Source organism: Mytilus trossulus, chromosome 2 (genome assembly GCF_036588685.1).
Source record: "Mytilus trossulus isolate FHL-02 chromosome 2, PNRI_Mtr1.1.1.hap1, whole genome shotgun sequence".
Taxonomy (NCBI): domain Eukaryota; kingdom Metazoa; phylum Mollusca; class Bivalvia; order Mytilida; family Mytilidae; genus Mytilus; species Mytilus trossulus.
The window spans coordinates 217,909-236,421 of record NC_086374.1 but is presented as its reverse complement, the minus strand read 5'-3'; the positions used below and the strand labels follow the sequence as shown (position 1 = coordinate 236,421).

The 18,513-nt window shown below is 32.5% G+C and overlaps 1 protein-coding gene across 1 annotated transcript in view; it reads left to right on the top strand.

Annotated features, from left to right (window-relative positions):
* The first annotated feature begins 10,544 nt into the window (after positions 1-10,544).
* Positions 10,545-18,513, top strand: part of LOC134706190 (integrin alpha-4-like) — a 42,307-nt gene continuing 34,338 nt past the window's right edge. Inside the window, exons 1-4 of the mRNA XM_063564899.1 lie at positions 10,545-10,633; positions 12,289-12,459; positions 16,249-16,309; positions 18,026-18,133. Of these exons, the coding sequence (XP_063420969.1) occupies positions 10,607-10,633; positions 12,289-12,459; positions 16,249-16,309; positions 18,026-18,133 (367 nt within the window). The 5' untranslated portion in view covers positions 10,545-10,606. The remainder of the gene's footprint in view (positions 10,634-12,288; positions 12,460-16,248; positions 16,310-18,025; positions 18,134-18,513) is intronic.

The window sequence follows — 18,513 nt, the reverse complement described above, 5'->3', positions numbered from 1 at the left end:
AAACATGTTTATTATTTAAATCCAAATCCATATTCATATATATCATTTCCATCATTAAGAACGTACGAGGTTTATAAGTCTTTATAAAAGACTGTTGAATAACTTAACTTATAAACTTTATATGCATTTTGAACTCAGTTTAAACTGTCTAATAGTTAGCCATAAACATAATGTTATTAATTCTTACATTATATAGCTTATGGTGAATTAAAGCATAACTATGCATGACTAACAGTTATAAAGTCATTTATTTTAGCCTTGTTCGGTGTGAGCCAAGGCTCTTTGTTGGACCGTACTATGACCTATAATAGTTTACTTTTACAAATTGTGATTTGGGTGGAGAGCTGCCTCATTGGCACTTAAACCATATCTTCTTGTATATATATAAATAAAAATACAAAATAATTAAATCTCATTATGTTATTAACTTTATTATGAAGAAAATGAAGAATACGGATTAATTTAGTATAGCTGACTCATTTACTAGTACTTTATCAAGGTTCAGGGGAAAAATGGAATCTCGGTATAACATATTCTATAAAGGGGAGAATACAATTTGATCAAGTATCGCCATAACATATTCTTTTCAAGGAAGAATACAATTTGATCAAGTATCGCCATAACATGTTCTTTTCAGGGAAGAATACAATTTGATCAAGTATCGCCGCAACATGTTCTTTTCAGGGAAGAAAACAATTTGTAACATGTTCTTTTCAGGGTAGAATACAATTTGATCAAGTATCGCTGTAAAATCTTCTTTTCAAGGCAAAATACAATTTGATCAAGTATCGCCGTAACATGTTCTTTTCAGGAAAGAATACAATTTGATTAAGTATCGCTGTAGAATCTTCTTTTCGAGGAAGAATACAATTTGATCAAGTATCGCGGTAAAATCTACTTTTCGAGGTAGAATACAATTTGATCAAGTATCGCTGTAAAATCTACTTTTCGAGGAAGAATACAATTTGATCAAGTATCGCTGTAAAATCTTCTTTTCGAGGAGGAATACAATTTGATCAAGTATCGCTGTAAAATCTTCTTTTCGAGGAAGAACACAATTTGATTAAGTATCGCTGTAAAATCTTCTTTTCGAGGAAAAATACAATTTGATCAGGTATCGCTGTAAAATCTTCTTTTAAAGGCAAAAAACGCAAATTAATGCAGTATCGCTATATTGTTCTACTTTTCTGTATGCAAGTATAGAACAAATGAAGTATAGCTATATCATGTACTATAGATTAGAAAAATAGTCAAAAATTCAGAAACTTTCGGTGTGATGCTTATACAACACAATAAACAACAGTATGAATTAACTAACAATAACTGTATAAAGAAAGACAACAGTAGTATACTGCTGTTCAAAAGTCATAATTTTATAAAGGAATTTAGATCCGGGTTACAAATTTAAACTAAGAGAAAATCTCAACTGAAAAAAGGAAAACAACGTATCAGCAGAAACACTGAACTGAAATAACATTAACGCAAACTATGTTTATAACCATCATAACTTACACTGTGCAAATTGACACCCTTAATTCCCATCCCATACGTAGAAATAAAAAAGAAGCTTCTTATGTATTTGCAATTACACTGCGCAACCCTAATGTTACTTATACTCTTTGAATATCGATCGTCAAAATTGTATTTCGGACTAACCTTCATCACAATTACTGGCCTAAACTTAAGTCGAGGCTAGTTCTAAAACAAACCCTAACCCTAAGTCATTGTTGCTTGCAGTATATTGAACTTATATCATGTAATTTCTTGATTTATCAACGGTTATTTTTAGAGTTTATATTATAGCAGAACTGATTCACTGACAAATGAACTGGTGAACTCTTTGGGGGGGGGGGGAACTATCCGAAAGCAGGGACAAATGAACTGGTGAACTCTTTGGGGTGAACTATCCACAAGCAGGACTATCCTCCACTCAGTCATTTCCAGTAAAACAAAGAACAGTATTAATGTCACTAAGTCGACATTTACTACCGAAGCTTCAACCGAAACAACTCAAATCCGGCGATGTATAAATACGTTCACAAATATTACAATATAATGGTAGGAAATGAATACTTATTAATACAAATATTGAGAGGGATAAACTGTTTGAGTATGTGTCCATTTTAGTTTCCTCGCTGTATCACAGGCTATTTTCGGAACTTCCTGTTTTGTGCCCATAAACAATTTTAGAATATGAGGAAATGACACATATTGTATTGAAGTGTTCTTTTTTTAAATTTCCTTTTCCTAGTTCCGCTTGCAATTTTAACAATCCTCTTTTCAATATAATTTGATATGGAAATAATCACATTTGCTTAAATGACAACGATGACATTTTATCTGATTTTTGGGTTATGTTATATGTTTTATATTGTGCAAAGTTTTAACATTGATACGGATAATGTAGTGACATTGAAAGAAGAGTCTGGCAAATACTTTGGTTATTCTATAGTGATGTTCAATAATCAAGATGGCAATTGGTAAGATATATGATAACCTGATTAATAGTGTTGATTTGGTGTAGTCAAATTGTGTAGTAAGTATAGAAACTGGTAAGAAATATGATAATAATAGACTGATGAATACTCTGGTTATTGTGTAGTCAGGTATAGTCAGTATGGGGACTGGTAAGAATTAGAATTATAATAGACGGATGAATACTCTGGTTATTGTGTAGTCAGGTATAGTCAGTATGGAAACTGGTAAAAATTATAATTATAATAGACGGATGAATACTCTGGTTATTGTGTAGTCAGGTATAGTCAGTATGGAAACTGGTAAGAATTAGAATTATAATAGACGGATGAATACTCTGGTTATTGTGTAGTCAGCTATAGTCAGTATGGAAACTGGTAAGAATTAGAATTATAATGGACTGATGAATACTCTGGTTATTGTGTAGTCAGGTATAGTCAGTATGGAAACTGGTAAGAATTAGAATTATAATAGACAGATGAATACTCTGGTTATTGTGTAGTCAGGTATAGTCAGTATGGAAACTGGTAAGAATTAGAATTATAATAGACGGATCAATACTCTGGTTATTGTGTAGTCAGGTATAGTCAGTATTGAGACTGGTAAGAATTAGAATTATAATAGACGGATGAATACTCTGGTTATTGTGTATTCAGGTATAGTCAGTACAGACACTGGTAAGAATTAGAATTATAATAGACGGATGAATACTCTGGTTATTATGTATTCAGGTATAGTCAATATGGAAACTGGTAAGAAATATAATTATTATAGACAGATGAATACTCTGGTTATTGTGTATTCAGGTATAGTCAGTATGGACACTGGTAAGAATTAGAATTATAATAGACGGATGAATGCTCTGGTTATTGTGTAGTCAGGTATAGTCAGTATGGACACTGGTAAGAATTAGAATTATAATAGACGGATGAATACTCTGGTTATTATGTATTCAGGTAGAGTCAGTATGGAAACTGGTAAGAATTAGAATCATAATAGACGGATGAATACTCTGGTTATCGTGTAGTCAGGTATAGTCAGTATCGACATTGGTAAGAATTAGAATTATAATAGACGGATGAATACTCTGGTTATTATGTATTCAGGTATAGTCAGTATGGACACTGGGAAGAATTAGAATTATAATAGACGGATGAATACTCTGGTTATTGTGTAGTCAGGTATAGTCAGTATTGAGACTGGTAAGAATTAGAATTATAATAGATGGATGAATACTCTGGTTATTATGTAGTCAGGTATAGTCAGTATGGAAACTGGTAAGAATTAGAATTATAATAGACGGATGAATACTCTGGTTATTGTGTATTCACTTGAATACTCTGGTTATTGTGTAGTCAGGTATAGTCAGTATGGAAACTGGTAAGAATTATAATTATAATAGACGGATGAATACTCTGGTTATTGTGTATTCACTTGAATACTCTGGTTATTGTGTAGTCAGGTATAGTCAGTATGGAAACTGATAAGAATTAGAATTATAATAGACGGATGAATACTCTGGTTATTGTGTATTCAGGTATAGTCAGTATGGACACTGGTAAGTATTAGAATTATAATAGACGGATGAATACTCTGGTTATTGTCTAGTCAGGTATAGTCAGTATGGAGACTGGTAAGAATTAGAATTATAATAGACGGATGAATACTCTGGTTATTGTGTATTCAGGTATAGTCAGTATGGACACTGGTAAGAATTAGAATTATAATAGACGGATGAATACTCTGGTTATTGTGTATTCACTTGAATACTCTGGTTATTGTGTAGTCAGGTATAGTCAGTATGGAAACTGGTAAGAATTATAATTATAATAGACGGATGAATACTCTGGTTATTGTGTATTCACTTGAATACTCTGGTTATTGTGTAGTCAGGTATAGTCAGTATGGAAACTGGTAAGAATTAGAATTATAATAGACGGATGAATACTCTGGTTATTGTGTATTCAGGTATAGTCAGTATGGACACTGGTAAGAATTAGAATTATAATAGACGGATGAATACTCTGGTTATTGTCTAGTCAGGTATAGTCAGTATGGACACTGGTAAGAATTAGAATTATAATAGACGGATGAATACTCTGGTTATTGTGTATTCAGGTATAGTCAGTACAGACACTGGTGAGAATTAGAATTATAATAGATGGATGAATACTCTGGTTATTATGTAGTCAGGTATAGTCAGTATGGAAACTGGTAAGAAATAGAATTATAATAGACGGATGAATACTCTGGTTATTGTGTATTCAGGTATAGTCAGTACAGACACTGGTGAGAATTAGAATTATAATAGATGGATGAATACTCTGGTTATTATGTAGTCAGGTATAGTCAGTATGGAAACTGGTAAGAAATAGAATTATAATAGACGGATGAATACTCTGGTTATTGTGTATTCAGGTATAGTCAGTATGGACACTGGTAGGAATTAGAATCCTAATAGACGGATGAATACTCTGGTTATTGTGTAGTCAGGTATAGTCAGTATGCAAACTGGTAAGAATTAGAATTATAATAGGCGGATGAATACTCTGGTTATTGTGTATTCAGGTATTGTCAGTACAGACACTGGGAAGAATTAGAATTATAATAGACGGATGAATACTCTGGTTATTGTGTAGTCAGGTATAGTCAGTATTGAGACTGGTAAGAATTAGAATAATAATAGACGGATGAATACTCTGGTTATTGTGTAGTCAGGTATAGTCAGTATGGAAACTGGTAAGAATTAGAATTATAATAGACGGATGAATACTCTGGTTTTTGTGTATTCACTTGAATACTCTGGTTATTGTGTAGTCAGGTATAGTCAGTATGGAAACTGGTAAGAATTAGAATTATAATAGACGGATGAATACTCTGGTTATTGTGTATTCAGGTATAGTCAGTATGGACACTGGTAAGAATTAGAATTATAATAGACGGATGAATACTCTGGTTATTGTGTAGTCAGGTATAGTCAGTATGGAAACTGGTAAGAAATAGAATTATAATAGGCGGATGAATACTCTGGTTATTGTGTATTTAGGTATAGTCAGTATGGAGACTGGTAGGAACTAGAATTATAATAGACGGATGAATACTCTGGTTATTGTGTAGTCAGGTATAGTCAGTATTAAGACTGGTAAGAATTAGAATTATAACAGACGGATGAATACTCTGGTTATTGTGTAGTCAGGTATAGTCAGTATTGAGACTTGTAAGAATTAGAATTATAATAGACGGATGAATACTCTGGTTATTGTGTATTCACTTGAATACTCTGGTTATTGTGTAGTCAGGTATAGTCAGTATGGAAACTGGTAGGAAATAGAATTATAATGGACTGATGAATACTCTGGTTATTGTGTAGTCAGGTATAGTCAGTATGGAAACTGGTAAGAATTAGAATTATTATAGACAGATGAATACTCTGGTTATTGTGTAGTCAGGTATAGTCAGTATGGAAACTGGTAAGAATTAGAATTATTATAGACGGATCAATACTCTGGTTATTGTGTAGTCAGGTATAGTCAGTATTGAGACTGGTAAGAATTAGAATTATAATAGATGGATGAATACTCTGGTTATTGTGTATTCAGGTATAGTCAGTATTGAGACTGTTAAGAATTAGAATTATAATAGACTGATGAATACTCTAGTAAATATTATCGCCGCAAAATAAGACATATGAACAACGGTTGCAGAAAATAATAAATGGTAGTTTGACAATTCTAATCATTTCATAACACTCTATAGGTTCACTGTGTTTGAATAAATATACTTTATAATTATAACTAATATATCAATTGCGTATTTTAAAGAGTAGATATATAAAAAAAAAAAAGATGTGGTATGATTGCCAATGAGACAACTATCCTCAAAAGACCAAAATGACACAAACATTAACAACTATAGGTCACCGAAGTATTCATCCGTCTATTATAATTCTAATTCTTACCAGTCTCAATACTGACTATACCTGACTACACAATAACCAGAGTATTCATCCGTCTGTTATAATTCTAATTCTTACCAGTCTTAATACTGACTATACCTGACTACACAATAACCAGAGTATTCATCCGTCTATTATAATTCTAGTTCCTACCAGTCTCCATACTGACTATACCTAAATACACAATAACCAGAGTATTCATCCGCCTATTATAATTCTATTTCTTACCAGTTTCCATACTGACTATACCTGACTACACAATAACCAGAGTATTCATCCGTCTATTATAATTCTAATTCTTACCAGTGTCCATACTGACTATACCTGAATACACAATAACCAGAGTATTCATCCGTCTATTATAATTCTATTTCTTACCAGTTTCCATACTGACTATACCTGACTACATAATAACCAGAGTATTCATCCATCTATTATAATTCTAATTGTTACCAGTGTCTGTACTGACAATACCTGAATACACAATAACCAGAGTATTCATCCGTCTATTATAATTCTAATTCTTACCAGTTTGCATACTGACTATACCTGACTCGTTTGAATTGTTTTACACTGTCTTATCGGGCATTCAACAATGAGCAAAGCCCATACCGCATAGTCAGCTATAAAAGGCCCGATAAGACAGTGTAAAACAATTCAAACGAGAAAACTAACGGCCTTGTTTATGTAAAAAAATGAACGAAAAACAAATATGCAACACATAAACTAACGACAACCACTGAATTACAGGCTCCTGACTTGGGACAGGCACATACATAAATAATGTTACAGGGTTAAACATGTCAGCGGGATCACAACCCTCACCCCAACCTGGAACAGTGGTATAACAGTACAACATAAGAACGAACTATAAAAATCAGTTGTAAAAGGCTAAACTCATCATATGGACAAAAAATAAAGACATACTTTTAGATATTTCACTGTACGAAACACAGCTTGGATGCATTTGGTATAAACATTCGAAATTCCCGTACTTTTATATAAAAATTCCCGTACTTTTATATAACTAATTTATTATAAAAACCATGATTACCGTCAAGTAGTACAAAGACCATTCATATAAATTTGCAACATTTGAAGAGTGCACACATTCATGAAAATATGATATAAAGCATTCACCATTAAAGTTTGTTTGTGTTTATCATGATTCATGATATAACTTTGTAAATATTGTCTGTGAATAAGTTAGAGCTTACCTGTTTCATGAAATAATTCTAAATATTTGTAGGGTACTAGTTGGAGCACCGAAGGATACATTCACACACAGCAATGAGATAAAAACTCCAGGAAACGTATACAAATGTAAGGTGGATCTTACCACACAACAAAAATGTTCACCATTAATCATGAGGACTATAGGTAATTCATATCTTTTAGAGATGTTTTAATTGGTAAATATAAATCACTGTTGTCATAACGTGTATCCATCAGCTCTCGGAGGTAATTACAAGATGAATGTCAAGATGTGAAACAGATATAATGTACTCTTGAGTTAGTATTTTAACTTTCTGTTATTTTTTTGTACTTTCTGTCTTTTTCACCAACATATGAGATACTATCATTATGAAGGAATCGTAATTATTTTTTTTATTTGAGTTATACATTTTCTACTCGAAACCGAAACCAGTGATTTTTGCAATGGTTTTTTTTTTAATTTTTTTTTCAAAAATGCTCTGGAAAATGAAATAAGATTATTATTTATTGCAAATTTCGGTGTATTATTTTTAATATTTTTAGGGAAAAAAAGTTGTAGTTTGGTTTAAAACAATGCAAATTACTTCTAATATGTTTCCTCTTATATTCATTTAATGTTCTAAAAAAATAACTAATTATGATGCAAAAAAGTAAAAATATGTCGGTCAATATTTTCCATTAAAATGAAAGGATATAATAAAATTGAGAATTGAAATGAGGAATGTGTCAAAGAGACAAATACCTGACCATAGAACAGACACCAGCAGAAGGTCACCAACAGGAACTCAATGCAGCGAGAAATTCCAGCACCCGGAGGCGTGCCCTAAACAAATATATACTAGTTCTGTGATAATGAACGCCATACTAAACTCCAAATTGTACACAAGAAACTAAAATTAAAAATAATACAAGACTAACAAAGGCCAGAGGCTCCTGCCTTGGGACAGGCGCATAAATGTCGCGGGATTAAACATGTTTATGGGATCTAAATGCATTCTTATTCATCAAAAACTCAAGTTTATGTATCTTTATCCTTACACTATTTCCACTTTATACATTATTACTTATCTTAATCAAATTATAATTACTAATTGCCATTGATGTTGCATTATTTATGTTATAGAAGAAGAAATATTTGCATTTTTAAGCATAAATCAAGTATCATTTCCCTGCAGTTCAGCATTATGTATATAAAAAAACCAATCCTTATGTACAAAGAGTACAGAAATCAAATGGCGGTTCATAATTTATATCAAAAGGAAGAATGTTTCATTGATATTCAACACAAACGAAAACTTAAGTATTTGTTCCTTATATTTTTAAATTCTCATAAAAAATCATATCTTGAGTCCTTTGAAAAACCTGTTAAATCGCATTTCCTTTCAAAAGGAAGAAAACATGATAATTGGAAACAACTCGAACAACATGTTTATATAACTACTTTCATTAATACCTGATACTTTCGATAAGTATATATATAGCGGGACGGCTGCAGTGCAGGCGATTTGGTGTCACGGTATCACAGTAGCATGGGTTCGAATCCCGGCGAGGGAAGAACCAAAAATTTGCGAAAGCAAATTTACAGATCTAACATTGTTGGGTTGATGTTTAGACGAGTTGTAGATACATTATATAGATATAGGAAGATGTGGTGTGAGTGCCAATGAGACAACTCTTCATCCAAATAACAATTTAAAAATTAAACCATTATAGGTTAAAGTACGGCCTTCAACACGGAGCCTTGGCTCACACCGAACAACAAGCTATAAAGGGCCCCAAAATTACTAGTGTAAAACCATTCAAACGGGAAAACCAACGGTCTAATCTATATAAACAAAACGAGAAACGATAAACACGTATATATTACATAAACAAACGACAACTACTGTACATGTACATCATTGATGGCGATCCGATGGATACATCTGTTGTAGGGTTGTCACTGACTCAGACGTAATAATGAATATAATTATTTTCTGTGACTGTATCTTACATTAATTTGTAGGATCCTTTACTATAGATAATTTAGCTGATTTGTAACAATAACATCTTCATGCCTTATATATCATGTACTGTAGTACGCCGCTAGATTAAAACTGACTTGGAAAGGTAACACATGCCCACCGAAAGCTCTTTTTTTGAGAGCCAAGGTGGTCGTGTGGTCTAGCGGGACGGCTGCAGTGCAGGCAATTTGGTGTCACGGTATCACAGTATCATGGGTTCGAATCCCGGCAAGGGAAGAACTAAAAATTTGCGAAAGCAAATTTACAGATCTAACATTGTTGGGTTGATGTTTAGACGAGTTGTGTAGCGAAAGCAAATTTACAGATCTAACATTGTTGGGTTGATGTTTAGACGAGTTGTATATACATTATGTACACAGCCATGTATCACCATCATTGATGGCGATCCGATGGATACATCTGTTGTAGGGTTGTCACTGACTCAGACGTACTTATGAATATAATTATTTTCTGTGACTGTATCTTACATTAATTTGTAGGATCCTTTACTATAGATAATTTAGCTGATCTGTAACAATAACATCTTCATGCCTTATATATCATGTACTGTAGTACGCCGCTAGATTAAAACTGACGTGGAAAGGTAACATATGGCCACCGAAAGCTCTTTTTTGAGAGCCCAGGTGGTCGTGTGGTCTAGCGGGACGGCTGCAGTGCAGGCGATTTGGTGTCACGATATCACAGTAGCATGGGTTCGAATCCCGGCGAGGGAAGAACCAAAAATTTGCGAAAGCAAATTTACAGATCTAACATGTTTGGGTTGATGTTTAGACGAGTTGTATATATATATATATATATATATATATTTGTTTTTCGTATCTATACGTATATCAGTCAATTGCTTATGTATAAATAAAAACTCTTCATCCTCTTCCTGAATATAGAAGAGAGGAATATCACACAGCATGGGGAAGATCATCAGTTATTAGGAGCATCTATGGCAGTATTCAATGACAGTGTTGTTGTAAGTTTCACTTTACTTACTTTCTATGGCTGTATTCAATGACAGTATTGTTGTAAGTTTCACTTTACTTACTTTCTATGGCTGTATTCAATGACAGTATTGTTGTAAGTTTCACTTTACGTACTATCTATGGCTGTATTGAATGACAGTGTTGTTGTAAGTTTCACTTTACTTACTTTCTATGGCAGTATTCAATGACAGTGTTGTTGTAAGTTTCACTTTACTTACTTTCTATGGCTGTATTCAATGACAGTATTGTTGTAAGTTTCAGTTTACTTACTTTCTATGGCTGTATTCAATGACAGTATTGTTGTTAGTTTCACTTTACGTACTATCTATGGCTGTATTGAATGACAGTGTTGTTGTAAGTTTCACTTTACTTACTATCTTTAGCTGTTTTTCATTATAAAAAATAATCTAATGTAATTCATCTAACGTTGACAAATATTTTGAAGGGTTATATATATTACATTCTACTAGTCCATAACTGAGAACGCCATCATGTTGTAAATACTATACCCTTTCAGATGCGTACGCAAATTATATACACATCTATTGTTTATATTTGTCACTTGGAGTATACATATGACGTCATATTGTTAGATACAAAAGGCGATGGAACAATTTCGCACTTCTTTATTGATTGCATTTTAACATGTTTAAACTGAAAGTTTATTAATTATATTTGTTTTGTATAACTGATACTAGAATGGATATAACTGTATCGTATCTTAAGCTTGGCATTCGTAAAACTTAATTTTACTGTCGCAAATATCTGTTTACCTAGCTCCGATCGCGTCGCTAGGCGAACCCAATTTGTGACAGTATCAATTTAATTTTTACGAAAGCCTTGCTCTTAATACAATATAGTTATCTCCTAAATACACTTACCAATCTTTAATACTAATATGCCTAGAATTAACAACAACACTTATAGACGTACACACAAAGGTACATTGCTATTGGAACGAACTTTGTTCCTCTGCTTGTTAACCTCTTTTATCAATTTCCTCACCTTAAACAAAAATGTGTATTTGTTCATTGAAATTGGACGTCATACTAAACTCAAAAACATATTTATAAACAAAAGTTAAAAAATTGCACAACACTAACATTGATACAAATATGTGCAGAATTAACAACAGTTATTTCAAAGGCACAAACTACATTGGAACAAAATACGGAATGGCGTTTAGTATAATACCTTAGCAATCTAACACGAAGGTAAAAAATGGAACCAAGAATCCAGAAGAATATCATGAGATGTCAATATAAGAGAGGGTTATTCAAAAATCTGTTATACAGCAGGTAAACAATGGAAATTTAACATAACAATTATCAAAATCTATCTCCAGGAACTAATATCTCTGACATTAACTGCTTTCAGTAAAGGTTGTTTTAAATATGGACATAAACTCAAAGACAGGAGCGAATAACTATGACATGTATTGCTTACTATAGAAGTAAGTCATAACCATGTACAAATATAATACTGTTGCTTACAAGTCTGTTGGAGTCTATTGAAGGTGTAAGATGACTGTAATTGTTAACATATATGGATATTACTATATAACAATATAAAGATATGGAATTCATTTAGATTTTTGTTTGCAATCAGAATAATACTATTACATACTAGTATTTGTTTTATACAGATTTGTGCACCTCTATGGAAAATGATGAAAGGGAATTTGAGTGATCCCGTTGGTCGATGTTATAGCGTAGACAAATCTCTAGGACATGATCAAAGTACAATCTTAAATTTATTCACTAATGAAAGTGGGAACAGTTATGCACAAGCAGGGTTTTCATTATCACCGAAGGAGGTAAACGATGTTTTATTATCATATAAAAAATATTGTTTTGATTACGATAACATATTTTTTGAGTGAGAAAACATGCCATAATGTCAATTACCACTTATTTTGTATTTATAATAGTTGTTTACATGTCTTCCTATCATATTTTGAATACAATAATGTTTTGAGCAACAAAGAAGCACATTGTTTTGTACTTAACCAAAACATTATTAGGTCTTTCCACTTTTCCGTGGAAAGACCTATTGAATTTGTTCTGATTATTATTATTTTTTTTTTTTTTTCTTCCGCCTAAATTTTTTTCTTGCGTAGTATTGAAGTTTCAAAAGATGTCGCTTAGATATTTGGAATATGATGTCGTATAGTTTATACGCTTTAAAAATTTACAACTGCGTGACAAAATACTTTACGTTGTAAGAGTTATCTCCCCAAACACTGTTATTCTTGTGGCCACTACTCCTTCGCAACCGTAAAAGATTACGACAAATTTATTTTACCAAATTGCTGGTTACATCTTCAGGATTAGAATATTCATTTGGACCGAAGCTATCTGGAGACTCCATATGAGAGTTATTTCCCCTTATGCATTTGATATAAGTGATATGCGTTACTTACTGGTAAACCATCAGTGATATAGGCCTAGGGTCTTTAGATTTGAGGTCCTTGGTCCGAAAAAATGAAAATAATGTCAAGGTCAAAGGTCAAGGTCATATTCTAAATTTTGATTTTGGCTTATTTTCTCTTATTTTCAACAACCGTGAAAGATATTGACAAATTCTTTTAACTAAATTGTGAGTTGCGACATGTTGTAACTTATAAATTTTGGTTGGAAGGGTGCGTAAACAATAAATGAGAGTTTTCGCCCATCTTATATTTAAAATCATGCCTATAGTGATATAACTCATTAACCATACATATTACAGACCTAGGGTCTTTTTGTTTGAGGTCCTTGGTTGGTGACCTTGAAATTGAGGTCAAGGTCAAAGGTTAATAGGACGTTCTAGATTTTGACCTTTGCTTTAAATTCATATTTATACATTATAAAGTCATATGAACTGACATTAGCCATAGGAACTGACATTTTCAACTGAATCTTAATATTTGCATATTAAAATAGATCCTTATTGGTTGAAAGACCTTCAATTGTTCTTTGAACAATTGGTTTTTAATTATTTATTTTTTTCTTCCGCCTAAATTTTGTTCTTGCGTAGTATTGATGTTTCAAAAGATGTCGCTTAGATATTTGGAATATGATGTCGTATAGTTTATACGCTTAAAAAATTCACAACTGCGTAACAAAATACTTTACGTTGTAAGAGTTATCTCCCCAAACACTGTTATTCTTGTGGCCACTACTTCTTCGCAACCGTAAAAGATTACGACAAATTTATTTTACCAAATTGCTCGTTACGTCTTCAGGATTAGAATATTCATTTGGACCGAAGCTATCCGAAGACTCCATATGAGAGTTATTTCCCCTTATGCATTTGATATAAGTGATATGCGTTTCTTACTGGTAAACCATCAGTGATATAGGCCTAGGGTCTTTAGATTTGAGGTCCTTGGTCCAAAAAAATAAATGAGGTCAAGGTCAAAGGTCAAGGTCATATTCTAAATTTTGATTTTGGCTTATTTTCATTTATTTTCAAATACCTTATGACATATCGACAAATAATTTTTCATAAATTGTTAGTTGCGACATGTCCTTACTTGTATATTTTGGTTGAAAGGGTGCGCAGACAATAAATGGGAGTTTTTGCCCATCTTACATTTATAATTACGCGTAAAGTGATATTACTAATAAACCAAACATATTTAAGACCTAGGGTCTTTTGATTTAAGGTCCTTGGTTTGTGAACTTGAAATTGAGGTCAAGGTCATAGGTTAATATGACGTTCTAGATGTTGACCTTTGCTTTAAATTCATATAAATACATCATAAAACCATAGGAACTAACATTTTAAACTGATTTTTCATATTCAAATATCAAAATAGATCTTTACTAGTGGAAAGACCTACAATTGTTCTCTGAACAATTGGTTTTTAATTAATATTGATATTGTCCGGGTTTTTTTTCGAGAGAGCAACGGGTTTTTGAACGGATGGCCCGAGTTTGTTTTAAATGAAAATTGAAATAAGAACAAAGTTAATCTTGACTTTAAAAATGACGCTTTACAAAACCAATACATCATACTCATGGTATACAGTTGACTTGGACGGGTAAAAGACGGACAATATTTTAAGGCATTATTTATAACACAAGGTATTTACAAGATTAGTTTAACGAAGGTAATCATACTTGTATTTTTCATGTTACAGTTTAATCAAAGAAACACCCCGTTGGGGGGCAATCAAACAAAATGGGGATCCTGGGGCTGGAACCCCCTTTTTCAACGATCAATGTTTTTGAATGGAGACACATGACTGGAGCCCCTTTTTTTACATTCACACGAGAAAAAAAACCGATTAAATCACTAGAAAATCCACCACCCTAACCGGACACTATACCTACCATGATATATTACTTTATTCTATATCCCATGAAAAAACTGTCTGATCTACCTGGTAGTTCAAATTGCAAGAAATTTATTCATTCTATCTGAAAACACTGGTTATGTTGATAGTCAATTGCCACGTGTCAAAGATTAATGCTATGAATAATAAATTATCTCCAACATAGTTTATGACTGCTTATTCCTAGATCACACATACAAGGATTGGAAGCCAGATTAGCTACGGATACGATCTGGCATCATCGTGGCAATCTGTATTAGTCCGTAGATTTCCGTATTGTAGTCGTAGTCATACGTAGTAGAACTTGTATATCCTGGATATTTTTTGAACATGTGCAAAATTTTACAACGGATCAAACAACCGTTGTACAACTTACTACACCGTCTAAAACGCACAAATACGTATTATTTCCTATCAAAACGGTTTTAATCCGTACTTATGCGTAGGCCCGAATGATTACTATGATTAATTGCGGGGAACTACGTACTAGTATGGTTACACCACATGTTTGTAAAGGATACAATACGAATTGAGTTTTTTTATGTAACGGCACGATTTCATTGGAAATAGTATTTTTCAAGAACGAAACATTAAAGACAAAGATTAAGGCTTGGTCGGTTTGGAGAGAGTACAATGTTTTCCTAAGCAATCATGCGCGTAGATCCAGAATGGTTGTTAACATTTCACATCATCATGTTCTTGCCCGCTCTTTATAATACACACTTAATTTGACACTGCAAATTAAACAGCCATCTTTCATAATTCCTATATTCATTGGTGTAAGAAAATAAAATTCTCGTAATTCAAGGATCATGACAAACAGTTTAATTAGTATACATTAAAAAGGAAATATAGGAAGATGTGGTATGAGTGCCAATGAGACAATTCTCCATACAAGTAACAATTTATAAAAGTAAACTATTAAAGGTCAAGGCACGGCCTTCAGCACGAACAACAAGCTATAAAGGGCCCCAGAAATTACTATAAAACCATTCAAACAGGAAAACTAACAGTCTAATCAGAGAAACATTTATGTACCAGATAAAAAAAAAGACGACAACCACTAAACATTAGATTTCTGAACATATTTGATAAATAAGATGATAAAATTTTAGTTTTTCTATATAAATTGATTTTATATTTTATACACAATGTCACGTGTAATCATAATTAGAATACACTTTCTAGTTTTGACAAGCAAGTTTCTCCCTATTCACACAAGTGGTATCTTTTTTTAATGCATACATTACCATTACTAGTATCTTTTTTCTTTGTTATTTCCAGTTACAGGACAAACAAAGGCAGACAGTTCTTATAGGTGCACCCGGACTCAATCATTGGAAAGGTAAGTCATGATTTACATTGATTTGTTAAAACGGGGTGTAACCACAGTACAGCCGATTATAGGTTTTGTTGAAGCGATGACTATGAAACTTTGAATAGGGTGTGCACTTATTTTATATAACAAACGCAACGTTCTCATTGCAAGCATGTACACAAGTTAACTTACTGTTTAGTAATATATGCCTTTCTGATCGACGAAATATTCCACATTCAAGGTTGCCCAAATCGCATAAAGTCAACAAGTAAAAAATAGTAAACAATCATGTCACTGTCTCATCTCAGATGAAGGCCTCATCGCACCATATGAAGTACCTATGTAAAGTACTATATTCATAAAAATAAAGGTATCGTTTCATCTCGTCTAGTTTTCGGAGTTTAGACAAACGTGCTTCCGATGGTCTATTCAATTCGATTGACTTTTTAATCTAAACACGCTAATCCCAATCAATCTTATCTAACCAAATTAACTAAATGGTCATTTGAAAAGTCGCATTGCACATTTATTTGCCACAACTCGTACACAAACTTGTTTTGTAATGCAAAAGGTGGACATACTAGATACACCAAACGAAACTGTGATGAGATTAATAAAAGATGACATAGTTCTCCTAAAATTTATGTACTTTCCGGCCTTATAGTTTAACAAGAGGTTTTTCCCCAGGAGTAGATTATCTTAGCCGTATTTGGCACAACTTTTTGGAATTTTGGATCCTCAATGCTCTTCAACTTTGTATTTATTTGGCTTTTTAACTTTTTCGATCTGAGCGTCACTGATGAGTCTTATATAGACGAAACGCGTGTCTGGCGTATAAAATTATAATCCTGGTACTTTTGATAACTATTTATGTTGTACTATATACACCAATTGTATCTATAAGACGGAAGACTTGTTTCTGTATTGTAATACAGTAAAAAGTATGGCCAGACCCAGTTCGAAATTCTCTTGATTACATCAAATTGATAAGCAAAATAACAGCTATCATAAGTTGAGGTTGTTTTGGCTATAACAGTCAATACTTCTCAAATTAAGCTGTGGGTAATTAACCAAATATAACTGAACAAAATATTTTCGAATGTACAGCATTTCTTGTCATTTACTCCTTCTTTCTCTTAATTGTTTAATGACCGTAGTCTATGATTCACTGGAAATGGAAAATTATTTTGTCTTGGATCTTACCACAATTAACTCTGATAATGTATTAATTCTTTCGGCGATACGAAGATTTGATTTTGTAATTAGGAGTTGCACTTTAAGTTCATTTTTGGTAAAGTTTTGTAAACTTAATAAAATTCTTCTCCGCTCATTATACTGGGCTAAATATAATTAAATGTACCCAAATTTTTAATACGGTAACTTGATCGAAACTTAAAACCATTAAACCAACATGGCCACCATGGCTAAAAAAAACCATAGGGGTTTACAATAGAAGTCTACGGAAAAATTGTTTTGTGTGGATCATTGTTTTTATCGTGATTTTGAATATAATTTCAGATTTTTATCAAGTTTTTGTCTATATCATTTCATTTTCATTTGAGTTCATCAATCATCACGTGACAAAATGGAAGAAAACATAACAACATGACCTTTTAAGATTTAACGTTAACGTTACATGCTAAGACTCATGTTACGAAAACATTACATGTAAGGATACCTTAGAAATGTATTATAATGTGGCTTCCAGCTATTCATAATGTTTACGCCCCTATTTGTATTTAGGTGGTTTTGTACGTCTAAATATGGAAAACACACAGAGGTTTCAGATGTACTCTCATGGAAAAATACATTCTGATATAAAGAATGCAATTGTGAATAACACATTAATGGGTAAGTTTGTATATGTGTATATAAACAACTTAGCGTATGTGAAATGATGCTAAGACCATTATTTATGACACATTTAAGACAACATATATGATGACACCAAATATTTTTTTTTCAAAATTGGAGTGAACACTTATCTCAGAGGACGTGTTCTTTATATTTGCATGTTAATTGAGGCATAACTTTTTCACATCAGTCGACTTTTCCTATTTTCAAACTGCATCATATATTAATCACAAAAACCACATAAATACCTTATTTGCATGCTGCAGTATTCTTTCAAATAAATTATTTATTTTCAACATATTGTTGCACCATCATATGTTCAATTGTTGTTTTATTATTTAATACTTGCTATTCTTTATACCTTTGTTCATACATGT